Source organism: Pseudorca crassidens, chromosome 16 (assembly GCF_039906515.1).
Source record: "Pseudorca crassidens isolate mPseCra1 chromosome 16, mPseCra1.hap1, whole genome shotgun sequence".
In the NCBI taxonomy this organism is placed as follows: domain Eukaryota; kingdom Metazoa; phylum Chordata; class Mammalia; order Artiodactyla; family Delphinidae; genus Pseudorca; species Pseudorca crassidens.
Genome location: NC_090311.1, coordinates 85,041,373 through 85,054,734, shown reverse-complemented (window position 1 = coordinate 85,054,734; position 13,362 = coordinate 85,041,373). Strand labels below are relative to the sequence as shown.

Sequence of the window (13,362 nt, the reverse complement as noted above, 5' to 3'; positions counted from 1 at the left end):
TGGAGAAGAGCCAAAAGGGGAAAAAAAAGAAAAACCAAGTTGGCAATTTTTTAAGATGGAACCACAAGTCTTTCTTCTTCAAAAAGAAAAAAAGTCATTGAGCTCTTTAAGTCAAAACTGAAAGGGACCAGATGCTGCAAACAGTGATTTTAGCCTTGACACCCTTGCACCAATCACAGTCAAGTGCACTGGAAACAGTTTATCACTTTTAATAATCACATTATCGAAGACTACAATTCATACCTATTTTTTTTAAAACAGCAGACTCGATGCACAGTTTTTACTACATTATCTACATTCTCACTCTTACAACTGACTGCTTGCCTACGACAGGGAAAGTGAATGCCCCAGAATGAGAATGCCCCATGGATTCACAGCAAGAAAAGTTTAGAAGGGCCATTAGACAATTTGGACAAAACAGCTGTTGGGCTGTTGGGTTTAAAACAGATCAATTGGAGAAAAACAAGTCACTACATTAAACTATTTTCTACTTACCTCCATCATCCTCTTCAAGAAGGCATATTTTAAAAGGAGACAAGTTGTTATATTAAAAATTGCTGCTCTGGCATTTTGCAAGCTACATCAAATAATGAAGAAAAAACTAGGTTACAAACTTCCTGACATCAATTCCGACTATCATCTCCTACCAAACTAAAATTCAGATGATCACTAATTAACTTTCCATCTAGTGTTCCTCCAGTATACAATAAAATCAGTAACATAAAATGTTTCAGTTAAAATTGAGAGAAGTAGACACACTAGGGAAGAAAAAAATGAAAACATCATCCTAATCAATGATGTAAAACACAAGATATGAACAACTGTTAAAATAACTCATTGAAATTGACTGATTCTACTATATCTACACCTAGTTATTTCCTAACCAGTAAGTAATTTTTAACATAAACAAATAAAATAGTGTATTTAATGTGATCATTATTTTAGTTATATGCTTTTCCTTTTAAAACTAAATTTGCTTTTATGTGCTTGTTTTTTTCATGTGTTATTATGTCAGCACCCCCTCGTCTCTGAAGGTCTACCTTGGCCCTTGATCAACTGTTCTCTGCACCACAGGAATCTCAGAGCCCTACACAGAACACATGTCCTACATTGCATCTCTTGTATGTGGTTCATTTCAGGGAGTATAGTCCACCAAGTAAACACTAAGCAGTGTTTCAAAAGCATCAGACAGTGAAAGGGGGACATGCAGCATTAGGTGTGGGCCCCCATTAAGTGCCTCAGTGCAAAGAAGAAACAGGTAAATGCATCGCTCCAGGACTGGGAGAAAAACAGAGGTTATAAGCACTAGGCCCCTCTGCATACCTTTGGGCAGGAGCCTAGAATAAAGTCCCTGACAGTGTGGGTCATTGTTGGCTTTAAAGGGAGCTCATGAGTTAGATAATGATAAACAACCAAATTCCATAAAAACATTGTTACAAAAATAGGATTCTTAATTCAATACAATAAATACAAAGTGCTTTCCTAGCTTCAGGCTCCATATAAAGCTGACATTAATCTCATGTTACCTTCAAAATACTTCAAAAATAACACAAAATATTTTAGGATGACACAAGAGACAAAGAGAAAAAAAACCAAAAGGAAATATTTTTTAGAAAAATATTACATCTGAACACTGAACAATTTTTTTAATTACTTAAAATTTAGATTTAGTAAAACATGTTTCTCTATTTTGCCTCTGTCAGTTATCTCTGAAGGCAAAGAAAAAAAGGAAGAAAAGTTCAAAGAAAGCAGTAAGGGAAGAGACAGGGGAAAGAGGTATGGTGGCCACCACCTTTGAAGCCAGTAGGCAGAAAGTTCCTTTCCGAGCTCTCAGCCCATGCGGAGTGTGCAGCTTCCCCCAGGTTGGTGGCCACAGCAGGACCCCGAAGCAGTGGTTCTCGGACTTTATATACACTGTGGTAACTGGACAACCCAGGGTCCCGTTCCCCAGAACTCAGCAGCCTTGAAGATGGGGCATAAGAATTTTCAATTTAACAAGCTTCCCAGTGATTTAGCTTGAGTTATATGCAGATTATAATCTAAGAAATACTTGAAGGGAAATCCAGACTCAATACCCAGTAGGTACTGCACAGCTATTCGATGTTACTTTCAGAACATTCACTCTTCCCGGGGCCCTACCTGTGTCAGCATCCTTGGGCCTGTGTTCTTCATCAGGAGGTTTAGACGGTGGCCAAGCAGCTGGGACTCTCCTGGGAAACTGCCCTTCTATATAATCCAGTGAGTGTGTAGGTTGACTAACTGCAGCCCAGGTGTAAAGTTGATCTTGCTATATTTCAAAAGAAAAAAATAATAAGCTATTTTAATTCAATCATGAAAAAAATGGAGTCTTCTTGATTGATATTTGCAACATCATTTCTATCATAAACATACGTGTGGTGTGCATATATATACAAGCAAACATCCATAAAACATTAAACAGCATTTAATACAAGTCAGTGTAGATTCATCACATAAATATTCCTTCTCACGGTCTTTTCATTTTCATAACCATACCTGTTGCAAATTCTATTCTATGGTAAGATTTAAGTCTCTGTCTTTGGGGGTAGAGGCCATGTGGGCCTACATGTAATTACAAGGTCAGAAAACCCACTCAATCACAGAGCTCCCTGATGAGGCATCTTCAATGCACTGGAATACGATGTCCCTTTGAAATCTGTTTAAACACTTGTGGCAAGGTCAGAGAACAGGCAGTGCTGGGCATGAAGGACCATAACAGCTTCCTCACCTTCAAGAGTAGGAAGCCCAGGAAACTGATTATCATGGTTCCAGGTTGGGGACTGTTTGGGAGACAAACTATGAAAAAAAAAAGGTAAATGAACCTGCCAAGAAAAAAAGAACTGGGCAGGGATCTGGCAAAGAAAGCTCTTCCCAGCTGCAGACCAACAGAATCCAGACAGAATGAGAAGCAGGCTCATAACTACACCTCGTGCCAGGAAGCCAAGTGGGAACCTCACAAAAGACGCCACACCAAGGCCCGTGAACACCTTGCGAAACTGCCCGCTAGGATTTCAGGGTCACAGCTGCTTCAGGACGCAGGCTCGCAATGTACACAAGCCCTGGGTTCTCTTCGTGACGTCTTCCTTCCTTACAGGTATATTTCCCTAAACCTTTTGATCAACATAAAAAGTAAAGCCGAGAGAATAACAAAAAACATGCTGTAACCACCATGCTGAAATTGTGAACTTGAGTAAATGGATGGAGAGGCACTGATATTTCTGTAATTTGTTTAACAAGTTAATTTAAGAACTTCATAAAATATTCTTCAGTGTCAACAGTAAAATACAATGTATAGATCATTTAGTTTAAACTTCACCTTTAGGGACAGTCACTGGCCCTAACTGAGAACTCAGATTCCTGGGTCAGTGATATTGAATTGGAAGGGTCCCGATGCAGACCTGGCCAGCATTTCAGCCAGTCACATCTTTCAAGTATTCATACCTTGATTGACACCACAGACTTTGCTATTTGGCCTACTGAATATTAAAAGTAGCTTTTCCAGCACTGTTGACAATAGCCAAATCATGGAAACAACCTAAATGTCCATCAACGGATGAATGGATAAAGAAGATGTGGTACATATATACAATGGAATATTACTCAGCCATAAAAAGCAACGAAATAATGCCATTTGCAGCAACAAGGACAGACCTAGAGATTATCATACAAAGTGAAGAAAGTCAGAAAGATAAAGACAAATATCATATATCACTTACATGTGGAATCTAAATCTAAATGAACTTATCTATGAAACAGAAACAGACTCATAGACAAAGAGAACACACTTGTGGTTGCCAAGGGGGAGGGGAGTGGGAGAGGGATGGATTGGGAGTTTGGGGTTGGTAGATGCAAACTATTACATTTAGAATGGATAAACAACAAGGTCCTACTGTATAGCACAGGGAACTATACTGAATATCCTGTGATAAACTATAATGGAAACTAATATAAAAAAAATGTCTATATGTGTATAACTGACTCACATTGCTGTACAGCAGAGATGGGCACAACACTGTAAATCAACAATACTTTAGTTAAAAAAAAAAGTAGCTTTTCATTGGCAAAATGAGTGGTTTAATTAGCGTGATATTAGAAATGAGCTCTCATTGGTAAAATAAAGGAATTCAATGAATATGGACCAGCAGAAACATCAGACATCATTCTTACAAGAACAAGGTAAGACATGGGCAAGGGGCGAGGTCAAGTCTCGATGCCCTGACGGTGCTGCATCCAGCGCTGGTCTAGGAAGCAACTCCCAGGCTGTCGGCAACCACTCGGCACAGAATCCTGCCGTCCTCGTGTCCATATCACCTGAACCTTCCATGTAAGGAGCAGTCAAGCACTCGCTGACAGGGGAGCAAGAGGTATGTTTCCTAAAAGGGGAACTCTGACTTAGCGTCACCATCCTAATAGTAAACCCACTCAGCCTTGGACTTCATCTGCTCCATATAAAAGAGGCAGCACCAGCAGCTAGGGGGACAAATGTTTGCACTCAGGATTTCATCGCTCACTGAAAAACGAAGCTTGCTACAAGCACTCTGCAAATGCCAGAACAGCCCGGCCAGTCCTTCAGTCTTTCAGCCCCACCCCAGGACTGGAATACATTACAGCTCTGTGATGACAAAACCTCTCCTTCATCGTGTGGCTCCACGAGGAGAGAAGAAGCAAACACAAAGCTCTTGCATGGCTCTTTAACATCTACAGAATCAGATGTCAACTCTTTGACCTGTCATTTAAGTTTTTCTATATTCCTCCCATTCATCCTCCCAGATTCATCTCCCCGCATTTCCTAAATCAAGCTCCACTCCACTAGAAGGTCCCACTTAGCCTCCCCACCCATGGAATCTAACCGATGATTAAGTCTAGCTGGGGTATGCCCTCCCCACTCCCAAGTCACAGCTCCGACAGGACGCCGGCCACCCCTTATGTTGACAGCTACCAGCACGTGATCCAGATCAGTGACCGAACACGGTCTTGAATGTAGCTCGTCACCCCTCAACTGCCTGAACTCCTTCAGCACATGAGATGTGTACACAAGTTCTGTAAATCTCCCCAAGCACTTGAGAATATGAAGACGACTCCATAAAAGCCACTTAATGTCTACTGAATTAACGAATTTGTCAGATAAAAGGAGAAAACAAAAGAGATGGTTTGTCAACATGAGCAGCAGCTGGAGCTAGGGATCTCATTGTCTTTATTTGCTTATTAACAAGGTACCAGAAGGGTATTTCGTGTGCATCAAATGGAAAACAAAGGTATCAAGTGATCCATTATATCTAAACCTATTCACAACTATACCATATAAAGAAACATATGGAGCAGATAAAACTCCTAGGATATAATCACTGCTGTACCCCAGACAAATCTCTTAACTTTATGAGGCCTCAGTGTTCTCACCAGTAATTCAGGAAAACTGCCTGCTCTTGTCTTTTTCGCAGGACTGGAGTGAGACGGGTGCAAACACTATGTGGAAAGAGCTTTGAAAACCACATGGTGTGATTCAAGTATAAGCACCACGACTACTACTTGTTTTGATTTTTTTAATCTATGTTTCATTAGAATAATCACACATTTCCTGTATTTTAAAAAGTCCTTTTAGAGGAATTAAATATTGTCATCAAATGTACACAACACCATGTGGTTGTTGAACCAGCACGAAATCTTTGCTATATTTTGAGAATCTAGGTGAGCAAAGTGTAGTCGGCAAAGTTCCCTTGGCATTTGTGCTGATTGTCACTAAGTTTTGAATTCAATTAACAACCGCCCTGTGGCATTTCCTCAACCATCCACCCATGTCTTTTTCTCTGTTGTATTTCTGTTTAACCTTTCAGACATGTATGTGTTATTTTCCCAAGTAGAATATGCAAGCTTCCTGCCACCAGTCACCAACCACATCCTATACCCCTTGTTTTCCGCTGGTTTTATTCTGTATACATAACAGACACAATGAGTATTAAGGAATTGGAAGAGTCAAGATCAATAAAAGTGTCTTTTAACAAATTACACCATAGTTTTATATGAGTTAAAACAGGAACACTTTTCCCTGACACTACTCCACCGCCTTAAATTCTTAAAGTCTGTTTTTATTTTTGTTGAACTGGATCATTTATTCCTATTAAAGAAAACAAATACATGCTTTCAACCTTAGGCAGATCAGAATATGTAAAATCACAACCTGAAAGTGGCATAAACAGGCCACAACCTAGTGATCCCAAAAAAGAAAACAGTTTCTTTCAGCAGATATTTCCCCATCTTTTAACTGGCCTATAAATGATGACCCCCCAAATAATTCAGAGCTGCAATTCACAAAGAGTTTATTTTAGAGGGCCCACTAGAAAATTGTAGCAACTGAAGTGAGGCGTTCTAAGAGTGCTTTGTTGAAACTGCTGTAGTCAAGATGAGGATTTGGTTGTCACCTTATGATAATATTTAGTAACGTTTCTGTTAACCGTGCCTTCGCTCTGTGCATGGGGGAGGATCTAGATTACTCCCTGAGAGGTGTGGCCACCCTTCCTATGACACTCCTAGGACGTGTCAGTGCGTGGCCATGGGCTGCCCTGCATGTGGGAACAATCCTAGTCTGGGCTCTTCACCTCCTCAGGTCTCAGCACTGCCTCAGCTCCACTGTCTGTCTTTCAAGGCCAAAAGGTGTCTATTTGAGTGGTAAATACAGTCCGTGTATCCCAGACATCCCAGCAAGTGCATTCTCCTAACAAACATCGAAAGTTCGACTGAGGGCAACAAAAGTAGAAAATTGCCACAAAGTACGGCACACGACCATTTCTTTACATGCACGCTATTCATCCCTGGAGTACAGAGAAAAATCTGTGTCAGGCCAGCAGACGGCTCTCAGCCTGCACCTGGTCACACTAGCCTCAAGAACTGCTCCAGCCAGCTGAGCCTGGGCGTGACCACTAAGAACAATACAGCAGGCCCTCAGAGAGTACACGGAGGGTGTGTCCACCCCCTTCCATAGCACTCTCAGGAGAAGGGTTCTGAGGATCAAAGGTCTCATCTTGGAACTTTGGAGCTTCATTTGAGGAATTAAATACCTGGATGGTACTGAGTTTATTTGTTCTTTGTTAATGCCATGGACGCGATGTGTTTTTTGTTCTGGCTATTGGAAAATCTGAAATAGGTATATGGCCCACATGCCACGTGTTTTCCAGTTCCAGAATGTATGCTTCTGATTAGCCTCATTCCTACCTCCATTTACGTTCCCCCCCGCAGCTTAGTTTTGTCTTTTTTTTTTTTCTTTTGTGCACTCATGGCTGAATTTTACTATTTTACCATATCTTACTTTTCTTACTAATCATTGTAAATACTATTTGGAATAAGGTGGTGATGAACACATTATTAATGTTAGGGGATTGGTGGAAAATCCATTTATCTACTTTAACTCATTTGAACATTTTGTGACTGGAAGGATAAAACAGTAGATGCACTGAGAGTAGACTGAACTGTACTCACAGTATTTTGGTTTGCATTGATCATTTAATCGTTAAAAAACAACAGCAAACTATACAGAGTCGTTTTGAAAAAGGGGAGATAAAAAACAATAAATAATCAATACTATACACAACAGCATCCACTGGGTGTAATATTTTCTAATCCTTCTTTTAATATATTCTACAGCTGTAATCATACTGCACATGATTTCATACTAACATAGTGTAGACTTTTTAAACTACTGCATCATTTTCAAACTGATAATTTACATTTTTGCCACAATCATGACACAGTTAATATTATACTGTAGCCATTTAATCAGCTCTTGACAGAACACGTGAATGTGACTTCCCAAAGCACCCCTGGTTCATAATTAAATAAGAAATTACAACCCTGGAAGAGGACACTGACCCTTGAACAATGTGGGTTTGAATTGAGAGGGTGCACTTACATGGGGTTATAAATACTGCCATGCTCCACGGTCTGTGTCTGATTGAATCTGCAGATAGACAGGAACCACAGATATGGGGCCGGGAAGATCCCACATGCCACAGAGCAGCTGGGCCCGTGAGCCATGGCCGCTGAGCCTGCGCGTCTGGAGCCTGTCCTCCGCAACGGGAGAGGCCACAACAGTGAGAGGCCCGCGTACCGCAAAAAAAAAAAAAGAAGACCTAAATAGACATTTCTCCAAAGAAGACATATAGATGGCCAATGGGCACATGAAAAGATGCTCCACATCACTAATCATTAGAGAAATGCAAATCAAAACTACAATGAGGTACCACCTCACACCAGTCAGAATGGCCATCATCAGAAAGTCTGCAAATAACAAATGCTGGAGAAGGTGTGGAGAAAAGGGAAACCTCCTGCACTCTTGATGGGAATGTAAGTTGTGCAGCCACTTTGGAGAACAGTATGGAGGTTCCTTAAAAAACTACAAACAGAATTATCATATGATCCTGCAATCCCATTCCTGAACATATATCCGGAGAAAACTCTAATTCAAAAAGATACATGCACTCCTATGTTCAGAGCAGCACTATTTACAACAGCCAAGAAATGGAAGCAACCTAAGTGTCCATCAACAGATGAATGGATAAAGAAGATGTGGTAATATATACAATGGAATATTATTCAGCCATAAAAAGGAATGAAATAATGCTGTTTGCAGCAACATCAATGAACCTACAGATGATCATACTAAGTGAAGTAAGTCAGAAAGAGAAAGACAAATATCATATGATGTCACTTTTATATGGAATCTAAAAAATGATAAAAATGAACTTATTTACAAAACAGAAACGACTCACAGACATAGAAGGCCGACTTACAGTTACTACGCGGTGGGAGGGATAAATTAAATTTTGGGGGTAAACAGATACACACTACTGTAATACACAGTACTATATATATAGATAAACAACAAGAACATACTGTATAGCACAGGGAATCAAATTCAATATTCTGTAATAACCTGTAACGTAAAAGAATCTTAAGAAGAATATACACATGTGTGTATATAAAACACGTTGCTGTATACTAGAAATTAACACAACACTGTAAATCAACTATACTTCAATTAAAAATTCATTAATTTTTAAGAAATTAAAATATTGATCCCTTTGAAACCAGCAATTCTACTTATATAAGTTTTCCCTAAGGGTAAAATAAATCAGTAATGTGTAAAAAATATTTATATACTACTATATATTTATTTCAGTGTTATTTATGTTTAAAAAAGAGAGAGACATCTACGCGTGGAACAACTCCTACGGAGCACCTACTGAACGCTGGCAGAAGACCTCAGACCTCCCAAAAGGCAAGGAACCCCCCACGTACCTGGTTAGGTCAAAAGAAAAAAATAAACAGACAAAAGGATAGGGACGGGTCCTGCACCAGCGGGAGGGAGCTGTGAAGGAGGAAAAGTGTCCACACACTAGGAAGCCCCTTCGCGGGCGGAGACTGCGGGTGGCGGAGTGGGGGAGTTTCGGAGCCGCGGAGAAGAGCACAGCAACAGGGGTGCGGAGGGCAAAGCGGGGAGATTCCAACGCAGAAGATCGAGGCCGACCGGCACTCACCAGCAGAGAGGCTTGTCTGTTTGCCCGACGGGGCGGGCGAGCTGCGGCTCGGGCTTCGGTCGGATCCCAGGGGGAGGACTGAGGTTGGCGGCGTGAACACAGCCTGCAGGGCGTTACTGCACCGCAGCTAGCCGGGAGGGAGTCCAGGGAAAAGTCTGGACCTGCCGAAGAGGCAAGAGACATTTTCTTCCCTTTGTTTCCTGGTGCACGAGGAGAGGGGATTAAGAACGCTGCTTAAGAGGGCTCCAGAGACGGGCGCGAGCCGCGGCTAAAAGTGCGGAGCCCAGAGACAGACATGAGACGCTAAGGCCGCTGCTGCCGCCACCAAGAAGCCTCTGTGCGAACACAGGTCACTATCCACACCCCCTTCCGGGGAGCCTGTGCAGCCCGCCACTACCAGGGTCCCGGGATCCAGGGACAACTCCCCCGGGAGAACGCACGGCGCGCCTCAGGCTAGCAACGTCACGTCGGCCTCTGCCGCCGCAGGCCCGACCCGCACTCCGACACCCTCCCTACCCCCCACCTCCCCGGCCTGAGTGAGCCAGAGCCTCCGAATCAGCGGCTCCTTTAACCCCGTCCTGTCTGAGCAAAGAACAGACGCCCTCCGGCAACCTACACGCACAGGCGGGGCCAAATCCAAAGCTGAGCCCCTGGGAGCTGTGAGAACAAAGAAGAGAAAGGGAAATCTCTCCCAGCAGCCTCAGAAGCAGCGGATTAAAGCTCCACAATCAACTTGATGTACCTGCATCTGTGGAATACATGAATAGACAACGAATCATCCCAAATTAATGAGCGGTGTGGATGAAAGGCTCTTGGTGCTGCAGCCAGGAGTTAGTGCTGTGCCTCTGAGGTGGGAGAGCCAACTTCAGGACACTGGTCCACAAGAGGCCTCCCAGCTGCACATAATATCAAACGGCGAAAATCTCCCAGAGATCTCCATCTCAACGCCAGCACCCAGCTTCACTCAACGACCAGCAAGCTACAGTGCTGGACACCCTATGCCAAACAACTAGCAAGACAGGAACACAACCCTACCCATTAGCAGAGAGGCTGCCCAAAATCATAATAAGTCTACAGACACCCCAAAACACATCACCAGACGTGGACCCGCCCACAAGAAAGACAAGATCCAGCCTTATCCACCAGAACACAGGCACTAGTACCCTCCACCAGGAAGCCTACACAACCCACTGAACCAACCTTAGCCACTGGGGACAGACACCAAAAACAACAGGAACTACGAACCTTCAGCCTGCAAAAAGGAGACCCCAAACACAGTAAGATAAGCAAAATGAAAAGACAGAAAAACACACAGCAGATGAAGGAGCAAGGTAAAAACCCACCAGACCTAACAAATGAAGAGGAAATAGGCAGTCTACCTGAAAAAGAATTCAGAATAATGATAGTAAGGTTGATCCAAAATCTTGGAAATAGAATAGACAAAATGCAAGAATCAGTTAACAAGGACCTAGAAGAACTAAAGATGAAACAAACAATGATGAACAACACAATAAATGAAATGAAAAATACTCTAGATGGGATCAATAGCAGAATAACAGAGGCAGAAGAATGGATAAGTGACCTGGAAGATAAAATAGTGGAAATAACTACTGCAGAGCAGAATAAAGAAAAAAGAATGAAAAGAACTGAGGACAGTCTCAGAGACCTCTGGGACAACATTAAATGCACCAACATTCGAATTATAGGGGTTCCAGAAGAAGAAGAGAAAAAGAAAGGGACTGAGAAAATATTTGAAGAGATTATAGTTGAAAACTTCCCTAATATGGGAAAGGAAATAGTTAATCAAGTCCAGGAAGCACAGAGAGTCCCATACAGGATAAATCCAAGGAGAAATACGCCAAGACACATAGTAATCAAACTGTCAAAAATTAAATACAAAGAAAGCATATTAAAAGCAGCAAGGGAAAAACAACAAATAACACACAAGGGAATCCCCATAAGGTTAACAGCTGATCTTTCAGCAGAAACTCTGCAAGCCAGAAGGGAGTGGCAGGACATATTGAAAGTGATGAAGGAGAAAAACCTGCAACCAAGATTACTCTACCCAGCAAGGATCTCATTCCGATTTCATGGAGAAATTAAAACCTTTACAGACAAGCAAAAGCTGAGAGAGTTCAGCACCACCAAACCAGCTCTACAACAACTGCTAAAGGAACTTCTCTAGGCAAGAAACACAAAAGAAGGAAAAGACCTACAATAACGAACCCAAAACAATTAAGAAAATGGGAATGGGAACATACATATCGATAATTACCTTAAATGTAAATGCTCCCACCAAAAGACACAGATTGGCTGAATGGATACAAAAACAAGACGCATATATTTGCTGTCTACAAGAGACCCACTTCAGACCTAGAGACACATACAGACTGAAAGTAGGGGGATGGAAAAAGGTATTTCATGCAAATGGAAACCAAAATAAAGCTGGAGTAGCAATTCTCATATCAGACAAAATAGACTTTAAAATAAAGACTATTAGAAGAGACAGAGAAGAACACAACATAATGATCAAGGGATCGATCCCAGAAGAAGATATAACAATTGTAAATATTTATGCACCCAACATAGGAGCACCTCAATACATAAGGCAAATACTAACAGCCATAAAAGGGGAAATCGACAGTAACACATTCATAGTAGGGGATTTTAACACCCCACTTTCACCAATGGACAGATCATCCAAAATGAAAATAAATAAGGAAAGCACAAGCTTCAAATGATACATTAAACCAGATGGACTTAATTGATATTTATAGGACATTCCATCCAAAAACAACAGAATGCACATTTTTCTCAAGTGCTCATGGAACATTCCCCAGGATAGATCATATCTTGGGTCACAAATCAAGCCTTGGTAAATTTAAGAAAATTGAAATTGTACCAAGTATCTTTTCCGACCACAACACTATGAGACTAGATATCAATTACAGGAAAAGATCTGTAAAAAATACAAACACATGGAGGCTAAACAATACACTACTTAATAACGAAGTGATCACTGAAGAAATCAAAGAGGAAATCAAAAAATACCTAGAAACAAATGACAATGGAGACACGACGACTCAAAATCTATGGGATGCAGCAAAAGCAGTTCTAAGAGGGAAGTTTATAGCAACACAATCCTACCTTAAGAAACAGGAAACATCTCGAATAAACAACCTAACCTTGCACCTAAAGCAATTAGAGAAAGAAGAACAAAAAAACCCCCAAAGTTAGCAGAAGGAAAGAAATCATAAAAATCAGATCAGAAATAAATGAAAAAGAAATGAAGGAAACGATAGCAAAGATCAATAAAACTAAAAGCTGGTTCTTTGAAAGGATAAACAAAATTGATAAACCATTAGCCAGACTCATCAAGAAAAAAAGGGAGAAGACTGAAATCAATAGAATTAGAAATGAAAAAGGAGAAACAACAACTGACACTGCAGAAATACAAAAGATCATGAGAGATTACTACAAGCAACTCTATGCCAATAAAATGGACAACCTGGAAGAAATGGACAAATTCTTAGAAAGGCACAACCTGCCAAGACTGAATCAGGAAGAAATAGAAAATATGAACAGACCAATCACAAGCACTGAAATTGAAACTGTGATTAAAAAGCTTCCAACAAGCAAAAGCCCAGGACCAGATGGCTTCACAGGCGAATTCTATCAAACATTTAGAGAAGAGCTATCACCTATCCTTCTCAACTCTTCCAAAATATAGCAGAGGGAGGAACACTCCCCAACTCATTATATGAGGCCACCATCACCTTGATACGAAAACCAGACAAGGATGTCACTAAGAAAGAAA

At 41.2% G+C, this 13,362-nt stretch overlaps 1 protein-coding gene across 1 annotated transcript in view; it reads right to left on the bottom strand.

Moving 5' to 3' along the window:
- Nucleotides 1-13,362, bottom strand: part of FMN2 (formin 2) — a 310,064-nt gene that overhangs the window by 222,201 nt on the left and 74,501 nt on the right. Inside the window, 1 exon segment of the mRNA XM_067711167.1 lies at nt 2,140-2,287. Coding sequence (XP_067567268.1) covers nt 2,140-2,287 — 148 coding nt within the window.